The sequence below is a fragment of the Schistocerca nitens genome, chromosome 6, assembly GCF_023898315.1.
Source record: "Schistocerca nitens isolate TAMUIC-IGC-003100 chromosome 6, iqSchNite1.1, whole genome shotgun sequence".
NCBI lineage: Eukaryota > Metazoa > Arthropoda > Insecta > Orthoptera > Acrididae > Schistocerca > Schistocerca nitens.
This window is the reverse complement of record NC_064619.1, coordinates 725,503,705-725,525,819: the sequence shown is the minus strand read 5'-3', so window position 1 is coordinate 725,525,819 and position 22,115 is coordinate 725,503,705. Positions and strand designations below refer to the sequence as shown.

The following is a 22,115-nucleotide window of genomic DNA, read 5'->3' as shown; positions in this document are numbered from 1 at the left end:
CCCAGAGAGAAGCCTGCACACGTTAAATCACACCCTGTGATTCCAAATCGTGTAATGTTCTTGCGACCTCATCACGCAATGCGTGGGGAACATTGCGCGCTCTGAAAAATTTCGGTTGCGCGTTTACTATCAGTTCCAAATGTGCTTTATAGTTCTTAGCGCAACCAACGCCCGGTGCAAAAATGTCTGCAAATTCTTCACATAGACGAGAAGCACTGCCTGAAGGCACAGTCTGGTTCACTGATAGGACCTGATTGACTATAGACAAGTTAAACAACTGAAATAAATCTATACCAAACAAGTTCACAGCAGAAGAAGAACGAAGGACGTAAAATGACACAAGTTTTGTTTGTCCCTTGTATGTTGCAAGAAGGCTGCACTGTCCTAATACAGGGATATTCTGACCGGAATAACTATTTAACTTAACATTTGCGGCACGCAACGGAGGTGTGCCCAGTTGTTTGTACGTGTCTTTATTGATCAATGAAACTGCAACTCCGGTATCGAGCTGTAATGGTATCATGTTGCCATTTAAGACCAAATCTACAAAAAGTTTATTGCCCTGCTGACGACAAGAGCGACTGTCTCGTGCAACGTGAACAGACACTGGTACAGTTTCACTCGCTAATTGACGTGATTTCCGGCGACGTCGACGCACACTTTTTGTGGGACGCACATAGTCACTTTTAGAGAGAGTGGCACTGGGCGGAGTGGAATTAACGACATGAATGTCCATGGGTGAAGGTTCACGAGCCTGAGTATTCTTGGTTTGATTCCGATTCCGGCGTGAAGCAAAGGGCCTGGAATGGTTGTGAGTGTCCGATCTGAGCTTTTTCTGGCAAACACTCTGAATATGTCCTTTTTTATTACAGAAGAAGCAAATAGCTTGGCGTGACGGGAAATGTCCACGCGAATGTCTAGTAGCACACTGCGGGCATGATTTCACTGCATTTGCTTACTGCCGCGGGACACGTGGTTGAGATCGTGGCGGCAGCTGCGCAGACGGGCGCGAGGGCTGTTTACAGTTCCGTGCAGCTCGCCCGGCGGGCCGGTTAACATGACACACGGCTGGCGAAGTTTCAAATGATTCCTTAGCAAAGTCAAGTGTGTCTTGCCTATCCAATATGTCTATCACTTGTTAAAGGCAGGGATTGACTAGTTTCAAAATTTGCTCCCGTATACGAACATCAGAAACGTTCTGTGCAATTGCATCACGTACCATAGTATCTGAATAAGGGAGTCCACATTCACACTCAAAAGCACAATCCCTTGTAAGGCCTTGCAAAGTTGCAACCCACTCCCGATTAGTTTGACCGGCCGTACGTTTGGTACAAAAGAAAGTATACCTTTTTGCAACTACATTGACTGATTCCTTGAAATATGCATCTAATGCAGACAAAATTTCTTCGTAGGACAGAGTTGCTACGTTGTGGCGGGGAAATAATTTCACTATCACACGGTACGCCTGCATCCCTACACACGCCAATAAGTGAGGCTGCCGCTCGTTACCTTGAATTCTGTAGGCGGCAAGATGGAATCTAAATTGGCGTGACCACTCCGTCCAGCTTTCCATTGCCGCATCGAAATGACGAAAGGGTGGTGCAACTGCGTGTTGTGGCTGCGGTAGCGGTGGAGCGGCGGCTGCCGCATCGGTTTGCGTTGCACGTTGACCCTGGACGAGCTGTCCAAGGGCATCCAATAACGCCTGCGTCTGCTGATTCTGCAAGCGATAAAATTCGGACTGTACTTCTGGAGATTGTGGCGAAGCCATGACACAAGTAAACTAGTTATATATAAAGGAGACCGTTTGTATCCGAGTCGCCAAATATGTTGTGTCTAGACAAGACAGCCTAGACACAATGAGAGGAAGCCGAAAGGCACGCGCTTAAACTCACGCAGGCTGGCGTGAGGTCTGAAACAGGATACATAATGAATGCTATAAAGAAAAGTACATAGCTTCTGGAATACTTAACTTTAATCCATATTTGTAGAACATCGCTCTTGATGATACATTAATCGAATCTCCATATCAATTGAATACGGCGCCTTGCTAGGTCGTAGCAAATGTAGCTGAAGGCTATGCTAACTATCGTCTCGGCAAATGAGAGCGTATTTGTCAGTGATCCCCTTCTGGCAAAGTCGGCTGTACAACTCGGGCGAGTGCCAGGACGTCTGTCTTGACCTGCCGTGTGGTGGCGCTCGGTCTGCTATCACTGACAGTGGCGACACGCGGGTCCGACGTATACTAGCGGACCGCGGCAGATTTAAAAGCTACCACCTAGCAAGTGTGGTGTCTGGCGGTGACACCACATGTTGGACGAGAGATTCACGATAAATACAAGCTAGGCAAGGAGCCAATGCCATAGAATATTCTCTGTAAAATGGAATTAGGATTCCATCGGCACCTGGTGCTTTCAAATCTCTCTGTTGTTTATATACCCCAGGTATGCTTCTCTCTATGTCGTCCATACGGGAGTCTTTACTATGGTCAAATGACGGCAAGTATGTACGATCTTCCGGTGTGAACGATTTCTTGAACGTGAAATTTAAAACTTCGAATTTCGTTTTGCTGTCTTCAACTGCCACACCAGATTGGTCAACAAGGGACAGAGTGGAAGCCTTAGACCCGCTTAGTGACTTTAGGTAAGACTATTCCTGCCTCTATACCGACATTTTCAATAAGGTCAGGCCTGTTTGTAGCTACAAGGCCTAAAATATTTTCATTGCCTGTGGGCTGTATAACTAGTCACTCGAGATAGTTTTCGGTGAATGTGTTCTAAGATACTTCAGAAAACTGTCTCTCTGCACCATCTAGAGTGACTCCATGGCCGTCGCAGTCTAGACGTAGTAGATCAAAGTCACCTCCTTCTTATTGCATGATCTGTATATACCTGCATTACTAAGCGCAGGCTTCCTTCGAATGCCTCTACAACTGAAACGGCAGAAACTGGTGACCAGTAAAAACGCCCGATAATTACCGTTAGTTCACCTACGCGTGCTACACGTGTCCAGATAACTTCACAATCAGACTCAATTACCCCTTCGTAAGCACATTTTTGTCAGCTGTAATCAACGCTCACCCTGCTATTGTACCTAATCTGCCTGTTCAAGATACATTCATTGTCCGGTAAACATTTCGGAGCGTACTGCAGCGGATTTCAGTCACCTGTCTGTTCTGAGAACAATTTGAACCCGACGACTTGGAACTTTTTTATGTTTACTTCCACTATTCACTGTTAAAATTGTGACAGCCAAAACGTCTTTACTTCGTACGAGGCCTCATTTCCCTCTCTGCACATTGACTGGCGAACTTTCGTAAGAGGACTTCAAACTACTGCAGAGCCTAGGAGAAACGCCGTGATCACAAGTACCCTGCTACCCATGTAGTTGCTTCTTATGCATAGTGTACCCCTGCCCTATTAAGCGGAGTCCTACAGTTCTTCGCCCCCTAATGCAGGTCTAGAAATCTACTGACAAGACCATCACAAAACTGATGGAATCTTTGGTTGAGACCATTCTCTTGGCTCCAAACCACACGATCACGGTCAACTCTGGGAACAATGAGCTCTGCTTGCGCCCTACAAACGATTCCATCACTCTTCACCACTTCTGCCAGCCACCCATAGGAATTGAGAACGGGGGGATGGTCTCATAACCCAAGCGACAGGCATCCTTGGTAGCGACATGAGCCACAACCTGAAGATAACTACAAATTGCACCCTTCTTAGCTGCAGGCAGGGGCCCTTCTGCAACCCATATTAGGCTCCCAGGCAGTACATACCGAGCATACATTGGACTTCTTTCAAACGCTCTACGCTAATTGCCTAAGGGGCTCCATAAAGCGCCTAACACTGGTGCCTTCGATAGCTAACAAACCCCTCGTCCTGTTTCTCTGCTGGGAACTGCTAAAGAGTGAAATGACTAGGCCAGGCGCCCAGAAACCACATTGACTGTCCCTCCTAAAATTATTGTTGTTCAGTAAGTTTGTCTTTGGTTACTTCGTGAATTTTAAACCCCATATTTTGGAGAACTGCGTTTTTATCTAATAGTTGTATTATTGTATTTAGTAGTTTACACTTAACGAGAGCCTTGGTACTGTGGGTTGCAATCGGTAATATTGCTGCTGTCTCCAAAAGCTTGTTTCTGTACATAATCTCCAGTAAGCTAAGTGTAGTTAACATGTCTGATGGACAGTTTAAAATAAAATTTACATTGTGACACTTGACATGGACATTGTGTGTACTGTTGTACTCTTCATCCTCCCTAAAATGATTTGTCCTCAAGTTTGTTTCGCACAGGATACATGAACTGTTTTCCTCCAGTAAATGGCTGTACACCCAATTTAGACTGCCATTTGTTTGCGTGCTTGCTAACTTTGGTTAGTATTTTAGCCGACAGGATTGTTTTGGCATCTCGGTGTGGTTGGGCCTAAGAACAGAATGTCAGCTACCTGATTGGGACGTTATTTTTAGCCAAAGTGTTTAGTAACAATTTAGATGTGGAATTCGGATCGTAAGCACTTAATCTGGGGAAAATGTCGAATCAAAACAGCTTTGAGCAATGTAAATTTCCAATTGTCATTTTATTTCAGCAACCACTTTCAGCACTACATTACGCAATCTTCAGGACCCCTGACCAACGTGTAGGAAGAATCCCACCTCTGGTCCAGTCACTGACAGGTATCCTTAGATGCTCGACACATTGAACACTTCGATCATCACCTGCCGACCGAGGTCGATCAGAAGGAGTGAAGATGGCGTAATGTGGAGTCGAAACTGGTTGCTCAAATAACAAATGGAAACATAGGCAGCAAAAGGTGTTTTGATTTGGGACTTTTTTATTGAACAACCAAGGTCTCGCAACCATCTGTATGGAGATGGACTCACAGAGAGTTAATTTGAGACTCCGTAGTTTTGTACTAGGCACCAGTTTTGACATGTGTGTGTGTGTGTGTGTGTGTGTGTGTGTGTGTGTGTGTGTGCGTGTGTGTGGTTTTCTGATGGAGTCACTTTGTGTAGTTCAGTTCAAGCTTGCGTATTTTTTGCCATTGAAATACTGTACTGTTGGAATTACTCACGTTTTTAGAACAGTTTGGATGTGTAAATGTTTGATTTGAGGTTCCCTTGTGCCCTAATCATGAGCTGCTTAACATATAATTAGCTCAGTAGTGCCAAGTCACTCCAGTACTGATAAAATCTTCAGTGTCGCTAGTGGTGGTAAAAACGTGTGTGTATGCATGTGTGTGTGTGTGTGTGTGTGTGTGTGTGTGAAAGAGAGAGAGAGAGAGAGAGAGAGAGAGAGAGAGAGAGAGGGGTAGGGAGAGAAAGATGAATAAAGCCAATTGCAATTGACTTGAAGCCTGGGATCTTTTTGACCTAGAAATACGGTTGAGTTGCAATATTCGTAATTTTTAGAACAACTTAGATGTGTAAATATTTGATTTGAGGGTCCATTGTGCTGTTCTGAATGTCTAATACAGACATCAAACGATGGTCATTCACAAGTGCTGCTCAACCTGCAGCTGGATAACTAGTGCCGAGTTACACCATTACTGGCAATATTTTCAAGTATTTTTCATAAATAATCCAATAACTTCGAATATGACGCCAGTTTATGCATTATACAGGTGAAGCTTATGCATTGTTGACATAGAAATACAACACTATTGTCGATATTTTTACATGTTTTTGAACATAACACAAATTTCAGATCGATGGAAGACTTTAGGCTGCTAGCACAAGTGAGTCAGTGCTGGCATTTAAAAGTTTCTTAGATTTTTTGAATTTTTATATTTTGTTTCAGTAATGTTTGAGTTTCCCTCTAGTACAACTGGGTCAGTTACACCATCTTGCTCTCCTGAATTTCGCACCACCACCCTCTTGATGATATCATGCATTCAAGGTCATTGTTGATGTCATTGCTCCTGGCATGTGGCCAACCCACAATAGTGCTTGCACTTTTTGAGGTAACTGAAGTGCAAAGTTAGCCCAAAGTAACGTTGCTGTTCTACTATTACATTTGTCATCTTCAGGAGGAGCAGCTGTCACTTGGGGATGATCATTTAATGCTCAAGTTTTTGTTCAGGTCTTATGTGGCTCGAAAACCAAGAATGATTTCTCGTATAATGAAGTCGTTCAATAAATCATTATATTTTGTTGGGAATCACTAAAATATAGATCTGCTAAAAAACGTAATGTGCTAAAGACACTTATTAAACAGCAGGAAAATGTATTATATTTTGATATGGTTCTAAAACCCTTCCATCGATTCACCACTGAACAATACACAATGGAGACAGCAGTCTGTCGTTCGAGTACTCAAGGCATACACTGCTGTAGGTCTCTGACTACGACACGATATATTCTGCTGGCGCTGTGCAAGCCCTTATCACACAAAAACCATAAGCAGTTTGTTAACTTAGTGTTGACAAATCGCCTTCTAAGCAAGAATCAAGAAGATTTCACCAACTGTCATAACAGCTAACCCTGGACAAGAAAGAGGTGATTATCACAATCTTTTTCGATACTGTCAGTGTCTATGTTTTACTTACTGTCATAAAATTTACTGACAACACAGTACAGGGTTTCTGCTCATCTGCTCATACCTGATGTTTCAACAACTGTGCCTGTTCCGTGGAAGGACAAAGTCGCAATGGCACCAGGCACCATCAGCAGCTTCTTTTTTTCTTTCAGTTACTGCCTGACAGCTCTGATTTCTGCCACCAGTTATGTATCTGCCCCCTCCCCTCTTCTCTCTTCATCACTGCTTCAGGTATTGGTAGGAATGACCGACTTGTGATAAGTGGAAATTGGACCAATCACGTGTCTTGGTCTACATTCTCATGCTGAACAGTCCCCCCACAATGTTTTCACACTGGATAGGCCCGAGAATTGAGTTCCAATAGTGGTATTATTTGTAAAAATTTTATCTTCTCGTTTTACCGGTATTTTTCACTATTTCTCTGCCCCTTGAGTGTCACTTATGTAGTTGTAGAAGTGGTAGTAGTAGTAGTAGTAATAGTAGTAGTAATAGAAGTTATGTGCCAATACATTCAGCTCGATGTTCATACGCATGCAATCATAAAGTCATCAAACCCTCACACAGAAAACAACAACAATAACAATAACAAAAACAATAAAACAACAGACATGAAAACATACAAGTAAAACACACCACAGACATATGTACAACCATGCACACAAACAGCATACATACAATAACACCAAAACCTACACATTCACACACCTCCATCAAAACACTGGCACATGCATAAACATGCAATCGCATGCTCACTTTATACATTAAGTACCTCTTCTTATGACTGATGAGAGCAAAATATTTATGAAGTATATGATGTATCAGACATCATTTGATCTGTTGCACTGATCGCAAGACTAGCTCCTTGTAAACATCATGAGAACTAAAATATACAGGGATGAAAAGGAAGATTGTTGTGATTGTTCAGGAGGCATCAGAAAGTCGTACTGTAGCCATATTATAATAATCATGAATCATCAAGCTTGATGATCTCTAACCTGGATATGAAAGAGTCGATGTATGTATGTATTGTGGCTGACCATGTGAACATATCTTATTACTGAAAGTGACTACCAGCAGTTGAGCGAAAGCATGATAGTGACTGTATTAATAATGTCAACATGGATGGATAGATATGGTTATTGTGCTTCTCAATGGACACACACAGCTGAAGTTTTAACACATGAGTGCATATTATAAGCGGCATGCCGCTGATTCTGCTACTTTTCACTGACTGACTTTATAATAGAAGTTTAATGTATTTTCATATTCCGGTTTTAAATGACAGCCATCAGTTTTTACGTACTACAGTCTTTTTCCGAAAATACAAAAGATACTCCTGTAATTTACGGTTTCTCCAAATATGAAAACGTGTTCGGAGGCAGAACATGGTCTTGTACTTGAAACATATATTCGATTGATATTTAAAAGCACTGCTATCGATAAAATCTTGTCAATACTGTACCACTCATCAATAATCAGTAAGTGAAATACAATTAAGTAGAAGTATTATCAGAAACTAGTTACCAGTTAAATACATTCTGGAACAGAAGCTATTGGCACTGACAGAAATTTCTATTTTCAAGACAGACAAAATAGTTAATACTTTAAACAAACTCAGTGCATTAACAAGTATAACATGTTCCATGGTAAAAAGAAACTATTTCTCTTACAAAGTACAAGGTGATACACAACCAATAAGGTACGGCTTTAAAAAGTCATCTTTTGTTTCAATGTACTAGATATACACAACCAACGAAGTGTAGCTTAACGTTGCACATGTAATATAAATAGTTCTATTAATATATAGCATTTTACTCACTATAAAGTGCTGTGCATGAAGAACTAACAATATATCCCAAATAACTTTAAAACACTATATAGCACTTAAACACGTAGAACACGAAATATTGACAAATGCTGTCCAATACACAACCTCATGTCCAACAATAACAAAAACTAGAAAATGGCGGGAATTGCGTATGGTCTTCTCATGTGCACTCCTTTGTATGACTCAGTCGGTAGACCGAAGTACTTACTATAACACATGGTATGTACTTGTGCACACTATTGTCCAGGTAGAACACTCTCCCATAATGTGCACAAGTGAACCTCCAATGTGGCTCAGAACATCTGGCAGCTGCAGTGAAACCTTGATAAGGCTTCTGGATGAAATAGATAACAGTCGCTAATTCTCATTTCCATCGTGTTATCTGCATATGACCCAAAATAATACGTGTTTCTATCATTTATTGAACTGAATTTGACGTATTAAGAAAGTGAACCGTGTCAGCTTTCCAGTAAAAAAACCTTATTTAATGCTAAATTGGAAGTCTGTTTCTCTGCTATTCCATCAACAAAGTAAATAATCGCAAAAATTACAGCAACTAGGTTATAGCCTTGGAAGATCAAATGCAGCACTTAACAATATTTAATGGAATTTTTTCGCCATGGTTGTTTTAAGTGTTTTCTTAATTATACACCTTAAGATGTTTTGGCTCAGGCCATTACCATAATCACATTAAAACTCGCATGCCCACAGTTCAGCTACATGTGTGAATTTGACGAGCAAAAGTGTATCAACAATCTTTAAATGTAGCTTTCACAATGGTTTAAGACAAAACGATTTAACGTATATAATCAAAAAAATAAAAAGTGATCAAGATGGAAAATTACATTATCTAGCAACAGTGATTGTGGACCGTTTTTATGATTTTGTGTCATTTAAATCCACTTATAGTTTAAATATGAAGTATACACTGAGATGCTCTAATACAGCAACCCACGTTAAGACTCAAGACTAGGGCCTACTGGGAGTGAACCTGGCTAAAGTACACGCACACATTTTTTACATGGTAGAAATGACTCATTTCAGCCATGTTTAATTTTTATGCAGCATAAAAATTTTTTACTTCTGCACACTTGTACTGTTTGAGACTGGCGAACTGAGGGGTAAAGGTTATTGAGCCACCAGAACTGATGCCTTTTGTGGCGGAAAACAGAACTGCAGACCAGTAGCCTCCCTAAGCCGTTAGTAGTCTCTCCTATGGCTCGTTATTAGATAGTGTATTATTCTATATGATTATTCATATCATTCAGTGCCTATTCATATCATTCAGTACCTATTGTTTGCTGCCAATCTATCTTAATGTTTAAATACGGATCATAATAAGATCAAGATTATCGAGATAGCTTCAAGACATTAATTAGTCAGAAGCCAAAAATCTTTGAGTTCATTATTCAGGTGTAATGAGTGCACACCTTCAGGAATTCCTCCAAATTGGACAAGTATAACTTTTTGGTACTGTGTGAATACACTAGCAGGAACATTAGGGCAAACTCTAAACATAGCAAAGGTTTAGTTAGGAAAGCTGACAGTATTTCTGGAATAAAATAGATACCAGCATTTCATATATCTGTGACATTTACCATTTTGATTGTACACTTATTTTTACTATATAGATAGAGTGGTAGCTTCATCCATCCTCGTACATGGCAGTGAAATCTTGACATCCTAAACAGGTCGTGATATGATGTTCTGTGCAAGTAAATACACTATCTTGCTCAGAAGCAACCTTCCCCTCGCTGTATCACACAGCAGATTCACGTTTCAAACTCTGAGGTTAGCTAATTAATGGCCTCTTTAAATAACTATAATTTCCTTTTGTAAACAGTAGTTACTAGTAATCCAGTGCCCCTGACTATGAGACAGCCTATATACATTTTAATTTCTAACAACACATTATTATCACTTCCCTCATTTTTGCATTAACTATCATTACCTATACAGTTGTTACTCAGTTGCTATTGTTTCTAATATCTTTACTTATTCCTCTAGAAGTGGAATTACAATAGCTATATCGCCATTGTTTGTATCTAAACTTGGTCCCAAGCCTATTACCCAGGTTTACACACCATTTAGATGGTGACAAATATTGAACTACACTCCTGGAAATTGAAATAAGGACACCGTGAATTCATTGTCCCAGGAAGGGGAAACTTTATTGACACATTCCTGGGGTCAGATACATCACATGATCATACTGACAGAACCACAAGCACATAGACACAGGCAACAGAGCATGCACAATGTCGGCACTAGTACAGTGTATATCCACCTTTCGCAGCAATGCAGGCTGCTATTCTCCCATGGAGACGATCGTAGAGATGCTGGATGTAGTCCTGTGGAACGGCTTGCCATGCCATTTCCACCTGGCGCCTCAGTTGGACCAGCGTTCGTGCTGGACGAGCAGACCGCGTGAGACGACGCTTCATCCAGTCCCAAACATGCTCAATGGGGGACAGATCCGGAGATCTTGCTGGCCAGGGTAGTTGACTTACACCTTCTAGAGCACGTTGGGTGGCACGGGATACATGCGGACGTGCATTGTCCTGTTGGAACAGCAAGTTCCCTTGCCGGTCTAGGAATGGTAGAACGATGGGTTCGATGACGGTTTGGATGTACCGTGCACTATTCAGTGTCCCCTCGACGATCACCAGTGGTGTACGGCCAGTGTAGGAGATCGCTCCCCACACCATGATGCCGGGTGTTGGCCCTGTGTGCCTCGGTCGTATGCAGTCCTGATTGTGGCGCTCACCTGCACGGCGCCAAACACGCATACGACCATCATTGGCACCAAGGCAGAAGCGACTCTCATCGCTGAAGACGACACGTCTCCATTCGTCCCTCCATTCACGCCTGTCGCGACACCACTGGAGGCGGGCTGCACGATGTTGGGGCGTGAGCGGAAGACGGCCTAACGGTGTGCGGGACCGTAGCCCAGCTTCATGGAGACGGTTGCGAATGGTCCTCGCCGATACCCCAGGAGCAACAGTGTCCCTAATTTGCTGGGAAGTGGCGGTGCGGTCCCCTACGGCACTGCGTAGGATCCTACGGTCTTGGCGTGCATCCGTGCGTTGCTGCGGTCCGGTCCCAGGTCGACGGGCACGTGCACCTTCCGCCGACCACTGGCGACAACATCGATGTACTGTGGAGACCTCACGCCCCACGTGTTGAGCAATTCGGCGGTACGTCCACCCGGCCTCCCGCATGCCCACTATACGCCCTCGCTCAAAATCCGTCAACTGCACATACGGTTCACGTCCACGCTGTCGCGGCATGCTACCAGTGTTAAAGACTGCGATGGAGCTCCGTATGCCACGGCAAACTGGCTGACACTGACGGCGGCGGTGCACAAATGCTCCACAGCTAGCGCCATTCGACGGCCAACACCGCGGTTCCTGGTGTGTCCGCTGTGCCGTGCGTGTGATCATTGCTTGTACAGCCCTCTCGCAGTGTCCGGAGCAAGTATGGTGGGTCTGACACACCGGTGTCAATGTGTTCTTTTTTCCATTTCCAGGAGTGTATATGAAAAAAACGTATTACAAACTACGCCATGTATACACTTTATTCAACATGTAAACGTCACTATCGATATTCGGGTTTAGGTTATTACATGTTCGGTAATCTAGCCATTAATGGCGATGATGTGGCGCAGGCAAATAGCGAAATTCTGCATGACCCGCTGAAGTGTCGGAAAATCGGTGCTGTCTATGACCTCTTGAATGGTAGTTTTCAGCTCAGCTACGGTTTTGGGGCTATTTCTGTGCATCTTGTCTTAAATATGGTCCCACAAAAAGGAGGGCGTGTGTTGAAATCCAGAGAATATGGCGGCCAATCGAAGCCCATGCCAGTGGCCTCTGGGTACCCCAGAGCCAGAATGCAGTCCCTGAATTGCTTCTCCAGGATAACAAACCCTCTCCTGCTTTGATGGGGTCGAGCTCCATCTTGCATGAACCACATCTTGTCGAAATAAGGGTCACTTTGGATAATGGTAAGGAAATCATCTTCAAAAACTATCACGTAAAATTCGACAGTCTTCTGGCCAAGGATCATCGATTATTCCGTGACTAGACATTGCACACCACATAGTCACCCGTTGAGGGTGAGGAGACTACTCGATCACGAAATGCAGATTCTCAGTCCCCCAGATGCGCCAATTTTGCTTATTGACGAACCCATCTAAATTAAATTGGACTTCCTCGCTAAACCAAATCATATATGCGCATAGTAATTCCCATCATGCCTCACAGCCAACTGTGCAGTTTGAATGGCCTAGTGCAAACCATTCAGAAGGTATAACGATTTTATTTCATACAGTTCAATAGTTGTCACTCTGGGTGTATATTGGTAATTATCTATAACAGTACAAGAAATAGAAATTCAGGAAGAACTACTCAAAAACACCAACAAGTTTTGCCACTACTGTAAAGTCTGTTTGCTGAATCGTTGAAACTGTCCATCGTGAGTTGTTATAAGATTTATACTTGTGTTACTGCAATTTTTAATGTTTCATTTCCATCTATCCCTTGTATCTTAACATCTGTCAAAGGTGAGTAAACATACAGAGTACTGCAGTATTCAACAATGTTGGCATAACTCGACTATCTAATCGTTCTATTCTTTGCAGACTGCCTATTGCCGGAGCTTGAAAGCATTACATTTGATAAATGCTGACAAAGTAGTTGATTTGGCAATGAAAATATTGAAGGCAGCTCTCTCCGAAAAGTTGCTGAAGAGGGTAAGAAATGATTCATTTTGTTATGTATTTCTCATGGTGCTATAACTGAGGGCAAATCATATAACAGGAGTAGAATATTTCTGTGTGTTCTGGCTCACTTTCCATTTTCTAACTCACTCACTTGTTTCCCTTGCTCATTGACTAGTAAATGAAAACTTATCCCGAACCTACAGAAATATTCTAATACAATCCACTTTTCAGGCCTAACTAGCTTAATTTCATTTAAATTATTTAGAGCACTTAATAAAAATGAATATTTTTTCATATCATATTCACCAATTTTCAAAATAAATATTGTTTTCCTATAAAAGGGTAACATAGGAAAATAAAATTTAGTACTTTTTGTAAAAATTTTGCTAATTCTTTCTTCTTGAGCTGCGATAAGATTTTTATGATCTGTTTTTTGATATATGACTTATTTACAGTTCTATCACATTCACAAGTAACTTTAATTTCCTGATGTCCCGATATACATTCTTTACAATTTTTGTAATTCACTAACATTCTTCTTCTCTAGACAGTGAGCATACTGCTTTAGCTGTTTGGTATTGTCCATTTAAAGATTATAAAATTTAATAGGAAAAAAACTAAATTCATTCTCAAAAACTGCAAAGCAGCCACCACATTGTCGTTTTATGGACTCCTCTGAACCTATGTACACAGCGCTACATGAAGACCGACTTGTGTCTTAACAGAAACGCTTCATTTATCTGAGCTGTTAGTAAGTACATAGGTGAAGGTGTTGACTGTTTTGTTAAATGGCTAGCTCTCCTCCAACCACTGATACTTCAACGACTTGGTGAGATAATGGCCAAAATCCTTCCGTCCACATACTTGGTTTAGAGGTATGACAGAGTGAAATAGCTCTAAGATTGTATATAAAGTTGATATTTGATTGACAAAGTGCTACTTTCATCAGTTTATTTCGTATGAATAGTTTGTTATGAAATTATATGGAGTTACGTCAGTGTCTGGTTTGTGTAGTGTAACTTGTTTAAAATCGAGAAATGCGTCATATGCTTTGAGAAAATTATTTAGAGGGTTAATATACCACATTTTCTGTTGGCAATCTTCGTTTCTTCCATTTTTCAATTATATCTTCTGTAGTTTAGCGTGATCGAATAATGAAGAGTCAAGTAACTGATTTTGAACCTACATATCTAAGAATTACAATTACAAACACTTTGAATCAGAACGAACACACACAAATTGATGTGGGGAAGGTTAAACAATGATTGTGTTTTATTCAGAGGACACTTAGAGAATGTAACAGATCTACTAAAGAGACTGTAATGGGATCCTTTTCAGGTAGGGTTGACAGAGTGCATTGAAAAACTTCAAAGAAGAGCTACACATTTTGTATTATCATGAAGTAAGGGACAGAGTGTCACTGAAATGATACAGGATTTGCAATGGACATCATTAAAACAAAGGCTTTTCTCACGAAATTCCAATCACAAACTTTCTCCTCTGAATGCGAAAATATATTGTTGACGCCGACCTACACACTGAGAAACGATCAGATCTTACATGGAAAGACAGAGATGTTCTTTCTATGCATGCACAATACGAAACTGGAATAATAGAGAATTGTGAAGGTGGTTCGATGACCCCTCTGCCAAACACTTAAATGTGATTTGCAAAATATCCATGCAGCTGTAGATGTAGATGCAGATTTTTGCGATTTGTCTGAAATGTAACAAACACAACACATAGCGTATCAAATTCAACTGAGTTATAGTAATTTGTGATATCTAGTTCGAAATCTTTCTTGTCACTCAATTCTGCAATTTATACAGTTTGTAGTTCATAAACATTATTGGTTGACAGTTATATTCTCTCTCCAGGATTGTTCAATTGGAATACAATTAATCATTTGTATGTTTATTCAAAAGGGTAAGATCAACAAAAAACAAGATTTTATAAGAAGGTGTGAAACAATTGTATTTTTACAACATACATGATTGGAAAACCGAATGAAGGTAAGTTCAGAAATAAAATACAGAATTTCAAAACAACATAAACCTTAAACAAGAATGTTAAACATAAATATAATTGCTTAAAATATTTAATTAATGTTTCTTTATCTCTAATAAATGTTTGCAAAATACCACAAAGACATTGATAAAAAGCTAAACAAAATAAAAAGAAATCTGAAGAATGGAAAGAATAAATCAAGAGCTTGAAGTAACAACCACAAACAGAATATGAAAAATATAAAAAAGAAGATGAATCAGTTATTGATACTCTTGAACAAGTTAAACAAGGAAGGGGAGGATTGGGTGACAATATTTTGTAAACTATTGAAGAAAATAGAGAAGATGAATAACTGTTGGTTCCTTCTCATCAACATCCTCATTTAGAATAATGTGGAGATTTATCATTAATTACAAAAATACAAGATTGTCTAATGATTTTCCTGATAAGTGTGACTATACATTGAGTGAATCAGACATTCAAGCTGCATTGAAAACATTTGAACAAGAAAAAAATAGGTGCTGTTAAAGACATAAAAGAGGATGCTCTTAAAAATATAGAAGGGGATGAATTAACAACAGTAATGTTAGTGAAAGAACGTTAAAGTATATTAATCATAGTGGAGAAACAACTTTTGGATTAAAACTTGTTGGACATTTTGCAGTTGATTTCGATGTGAATTAATTAAAAATTGGTGGAAAGTTATACAGAGGCACAGATGATCTAATGAACCATTTAACTAAAGAACTATTTACTATGGAAGATATGGGTGAAAAACTTGATTCTCTTGATTTATCAAACTATGCCATCATATTTTACAATAAACTGATACAAGAATTAGTTGATGTCTCTATTAAATATCACCAGATTCAGAATATACCGAAGCAAAGACAAGTTAAAAATATACAGAAAAAGCATTCGAATATATTTGGATGAATCATAATAGAGATTTATTCGATAGATTAGCAGTAATTCGTGTTGAAGTATCAGCTGGAAATTAAAATTATCATAATCAAAAAGTTTGCTTAGCACTGATGTTAACAAAGAAATTTAATCATTTCATAATCGATAATCCAAAAATTATTTCATATTTTATGTGATTTTTAAATAATTTAGCATGTGCGCTTTGGAAAAGTGGAAAGCATGATAAAGGATTAGGAAACCTAGCTTTTAAATAATTTAACAATGCCAGAGAGGTATCAACCAGAATTTACTTACGGTAGGCAATTTACAAAGCTTGAAGAAAGACTATCGCATGGTGATCCGGGAATAAATAAATTAGGTGAAGCTTGTAAGAAACATAATTAGCCTATCTTGAACATAATGATTTAGAACCTAGATATCGAGCTGATAATGTACTTCAATCAGCTACAAAAGAAAGTATATACAGTTCAGATGCTAGTTCGGAAGAGGAAGTTGCAGCTACTGCAGTTAGAGCAAGAATTTATGGAAAACTAAAATTATGTACGGGATTTGAACTAGACGACAATCGTTTGGAATAATTAATATTTGTTTACTTTGGTAAAATGTGTTATATTTAAATGAATGTGATGCACATGACATATTACAAATAACATTGACGATAAAATATAGGTAGAAAGGGCGACTGTAATGTTATGTAGAAGAATGGCTCATCCTCCAGATGTTGCCAGAAAAGGAAATCAAAAACCAATTTCATCTCATATGAGCAATTTAGGATTTGAGAGTTTTAGAACTGAACCAAAAGATCTGTTGTTGTTTCATTAAGGACAGAACTTAGAGTTGACAAGCTGAATGAAATAGAGAAGTTTAATAAATCAACTTTATTGAATCTACTTTTAGCATATTCTTAAAAAGGCGAAAAAATGGTATATTAGAAGATATTACTATTACAGAAAAATAGAAGTAGACTTAGAATGCAAATAAAATGTAATAAGCAAAAATCACTTAAAGAATGAATTATGTAGTTATGTAGAATAGAATTATAAAAATTATTAGTCCTTATAAATATTAGTCTATGTAAAAGAATAACTTATCAACTGATCCTACCTTGGTATTCAGTGGAAACACTAAAGCAAAGTAAATTAAATTTATCCTGAATAATATGTCCACAAACTGGAATTAAATAGATAAGAGGCAGAATATTATTAGTAATTAATAAACCTTTTCTTCAACTAATGGAGACCTAAGATTTCTAAACCAACTTCCTATATCTAATTGACAATTAGTGTTTCGAAAAAAATCAAAAATATCATTACAGATCCAGAATGAGATTTTGACTCTGCAGCAGAGTGTGCGCTGATATGAAACTTCCTGGCAGATTAAAACTGTGTGCCCGACCGAGACTCGAACTCGGGACCTTTGCCTTTCGCGGGCAAGTGCTTCTGTAAAGTTTGGAAGGTAGGAGACAAGGTACTGGCAGAAGTAAAGCTGTGAGTACCGGGCGTGAGTCGTGCTTCGGTGGCTAAGATGGTAGAGCACTGCCAGGAAGTTTCTCATCATTACAGATGATTCTGTATTAGAAACAACATTAGCATAATCTGAAGCAGACCCTTACTATTCTTTAAATTCTCAGGGTTGATACTCCTTAACCTTAGATTATTCGTTAAATTTTCAACCAATGCTAACATATTGGCTGAAATTCCATGTCGAATAAAACACAAAATTTCATTATCAATTAATACATACAGTCACAACATTATAACATTAGCCTGTTCTCAAAATTTATTGTTGTGCTCACGAGGATCATCAACTAATAATATCATCAAAATGATTAGTAATGGACTTTTTATTAAATGTTTTAATAACACTTCTACACACAGTATATTTAATTTGTTGTTTTACCCATGCATCAATACTCTGTTTATGAAAAATATGATTACAGCTTATTTTTATAAACTGGTGATTTTCATTACTTCAGCTTATAGGACATCCATATTTTTTACTGTGTTCCATTAGTATTTTGTAAGGTTCAATTACGTTTTCTAGGAATTCTCATAGAGTGTGAGTCCTTAAAATAATTTTTGAATTAAATTTATCTTTAAATTCTATTAAATAACCTTCATACTATTTTTTCACCTTGTATGTCATTCAAGTTGAATTTAGCTTGAAATTCTCTCATAAAATCTTCAGACATTTCTTATCCATATGACAAATTCTACCAGTGTAGTTAATCTTGTAATTCCTTCAGAAATAAACAGACAATACTTGTTCATTTGATGGATCATCCATACTTACTTGACCTTGAAATTCCTTTATAAAAATCGTCTATAATTCTTGTGTGTATGATAAATTCTCCCAGTATAATTTTCTATGATATACCCTCTTAAAATCTTATCATAATTCTTGTCTAGATAATATATTCTCCCAGTTTAATTGTTCTTGAAACTCCCTCATGAAAGCTTATATATATGAGCCCAATTGAATTTATCTTGAAATGCTGTACTAAATTTTTACATACAATTTATACAATTGTTTAAAATATAATTATTTACATGTAAGATGAATCATCTAAATAAAGTGTTCCTTTTAATTTCTAAATGATTCATTTCTTCTTTGAAGTGGCATGAACTCGCATTTGATTCATTAATATTATAATTCATTTCTTCGTTAATAAGATTAATAAATTAATGTTTCCTCATTTTAGAATAATATCTAAGACCTAATTCTTAAGCTCTAAGTATCAGTATGTTGAATTTCAGATTACTTAGGTTCACCATTTAGGCGAAATAATTTTATTAAATCTGTAAGAAATGACAGAATTCCTTGAAGAAGAACTTGTGTTAGTTACATATAATATTTGTGCTTTTCAATATAGAATTACAGACCTGAAGACTGCCACCTGTAAAAATACACATTTCAATATGATGTATGGTTAAATTTCTATTCTCATTCAGAAGAAAAACAACAATTAAATCCGCAAAATAATTCAAAGGAGCTTCATGTCTGTAAAAATTTACAGACCTAGATAATAGAAATTTTCAATATAATTTACAATCAAATACATATGCTAATTCACACTGTAATCTTCAAATTACTTCAAAAAAGGTCAACTCAGTAAAACTTTACAGACTTGTAACAATAGATATTTTAAATATGATTTAGGACCAAATTCATACATTAATTCACAAGAAAAACAGCATTCAAGTCCTCAAATTGTTGTATATTAACGAAGATAGTGCTGATATTGCTTATTGTGAAAACAGTACTTTTAGTAGTGCCAGGTGTAGGCCAGGAACCAGATGACCGGAATAAAGCAATTTAATATTTAAATGAGTTTCGTTACTTAGATATTCAAATGGATGAAACAATACTTGCTCAAGGGAATGATGATTTGTTAAGAGAATCAGTAATGTTGTTTCCCTAAAACACACAATCTTGAGGTAATTGGTGACTTGAATGAAGAAACTTTAAATTTTAAAACAGGCCGAAATGTGGTGAAATAGGTTTTTTCGGTAGTTCTAGAACTAGTATCTATAAGTCGAAAAAGAAATACTGATAATGGAATTATAAAGGAGCAAATAAAGGAATATTAGGAGTAAAGAGGTAGTATTTCGTTTATTTGAAAAGATATTAACATTCACTTTGCAGATGATTTTAATTACAAATTAAATATGAGTACATACACATAAAATATCTGCTCATTGATTCTCATAGGACCTGGATGGAAAAGAAAATGTGTAAGGTCACACATTTTTTTCCAAATAAGAATAGTGATGTTGTAGAAATACATATGGATTGAGATGCAAATTGGTATGTGGAAAACACACAACACAAAAATATCAAACCAATTTATTTGTAGTTTTAGTTTATTAAATGGACCCTCATTAAGTTTATATCATTCACATATTTATGAGTCAATAATGTAACCATTATATAACAGTTCTTATTTAGAATAATTTCAAGATGATATTGATGGAAATGGAAGTTTATATGGTACAAGAATATCAACACAAACGACTATACCAAAATCTACATCAATAATATCGACAGTTAAATAAATCAGTTAAAGCAGTAACTGAAATTAATATACTAGATCACTCATTAATTATAAATGCAGATCTATATTTTTAATGAGAAGTGGGTGCAAATAGATATTGATACAAATTTACAGTTAAAAACTAATAGATTAAAATTTTTACATCTAGATTTACAAAAATTGATGGAATATACCAAAGACCAGGTGGATAAATCATATTATTTGTTGACAATATCATATATATGGATTATTTACAAACATTACAATTAATTCTGGAATCTCCAAAGGCAATATATAGTACAGGATGATGTAAAAGGTTTATTTTAAAATGTGTAGTCAACACTCCAGTAGTACATTTTATTGTTTAATGAACTTATTTATACATTTTATACATAAATCATGTGGAGTTGCAGCTAGAGATTTTCCAGGGTTACCTATAAGAATGAATTATGCATAAATACATTACTTTATTGTTGAATTTTTTCAAGGATGGTGCTGTTTAAGAAGGAAAATTATTCAGAAAAAATGTAATTGGCATTGGTGCAGTTGATTTATCTTTATTCGATATTAAACATACAACATTATTGCATAATGTAATACATTTATTAAAAGGTACAATAGAAAAATTAGAGAATTTTACTTTTTCACTAATTAGCAATTTTTTTCTACATATATGGAGCATGGTCAACAACCAGAGCAGTCTTCTCTGAAATCCGAATTTGTAAATACTGTGATACTGAGAAGTCAATTGATGATTATACATCACATAAATATACAATGCATGGACAGTGTGGTATATAGACAATGTGTAAGTAAATGTCATGTAAAAATACAATGGTAATCAAATTGCCCATGTATATGCAAAAAATATTTCTAAATATTATTTTAAAAAATTTTTACAACAAATTCAAAATGAAGAACATTCAGAAATATTTTTGTCAGTGGGAAATGAGGAAAAACAAGAAACCAATACAGCCACAAAGAAACATAATGAATGCAAAGAGGTTTTCAGAAAATTCTTCACATTAAGATAAGTGTAAAAAATGTGTTTTGGAATATGTGAAAAACATAAAAGGACAATTATCTCATACTTAATTTTAAATATCTATTAAATGAGTCTTCTCACTGATTGGATTTTGAAAAATTGATTTTTACAAATCTAATGAACTTTATTTTCTATGAATAGAAGGCCACATGGAGCAATTCACAGATGCTCAACCTCATGATTATTGCAAAAGAAGTAATTTAAGAGGATGTCATTAATTAAATAAATCTGAACTAGGCTGATTTATTGACAGACATCAAATCACAAATATAAATCTACAAGGAGGAAGTCTTTGGAAACAACTACCATATTGTAAAATGCAAAATGACGATATTTTAAAAATAAAAACGATAAAGCATTGAACGAAATATTCCCAGTTCCTAATGACATCTTTGAGAAACAAAAAACTAGAACTAATATTGAAGATAAACCTGTGAAAAAAATATTTTAACTTTATACTGATGTCATCATGAAACAAAAAATTAGAACTATTAAACAAATATTATTTTTTTTCTAACTTATTTGATAAACCAAGGGACAGAAGAATAGTTAGAGATTATCTAGTTGATACAGCATTTAAAACTGTATACAAACTATAAATTTTGAAAATAGCATAAATTCAATTTAACCTAATCATTTATAACTGTTGTAAAACCGAATGGTACGAAACTTGTAGAAGATAATCCAAAAATACAGATTGAAAACACTTTATGAGTTTTTTATGAGTACGAAATGCAGATAAGGAGATATATTATGGATTTTCACTTCCGGACAAAATACTGTAGGATCAAAAAAGAACGAGAGATAATTAAAAAATTTAAGATTGGTAAACAAAATACTTTATGAAGAATGGGAGATTTTCAAACACATTGATCACGATGGACATTAAATGGAATCATTAGTTTACTACTAGGAATTAACAGATTTATTCAACTGATAGGATCAACTTACTTTAAATTATCAGATAAAACAAAAAATAAAAAGTCATGTATTGATGTAAAAATTAAAGATAACAAGT

The 22,115-nt window shown here is 37.2% G+C and overlaps 1 protein-coding gene across 2 annotated transcripts in view; it reads left to right on the top strand.

The window, feature by feature from the left end:
- Positions 1-22,115, top strand: part of LOC126262197 (retinol-binding protein pinta-like) — a 257,634-nt gene that overhangs the window by 193,197 nt on the left and 42,322 nt on the right. For both annotated transcript variants that reach the window (XM_049958613.1, XM_049958612.1), the window contains one exon: positions 13,008-13,118. In XM_049958613.1, coding sequence (XP_049814570.1) covers positions 13,008-13,118 — 111 coding nt within the window. The remainder of the gene's footprint in view (positions 1-13,007; positions 13,119-22,115) is intronic.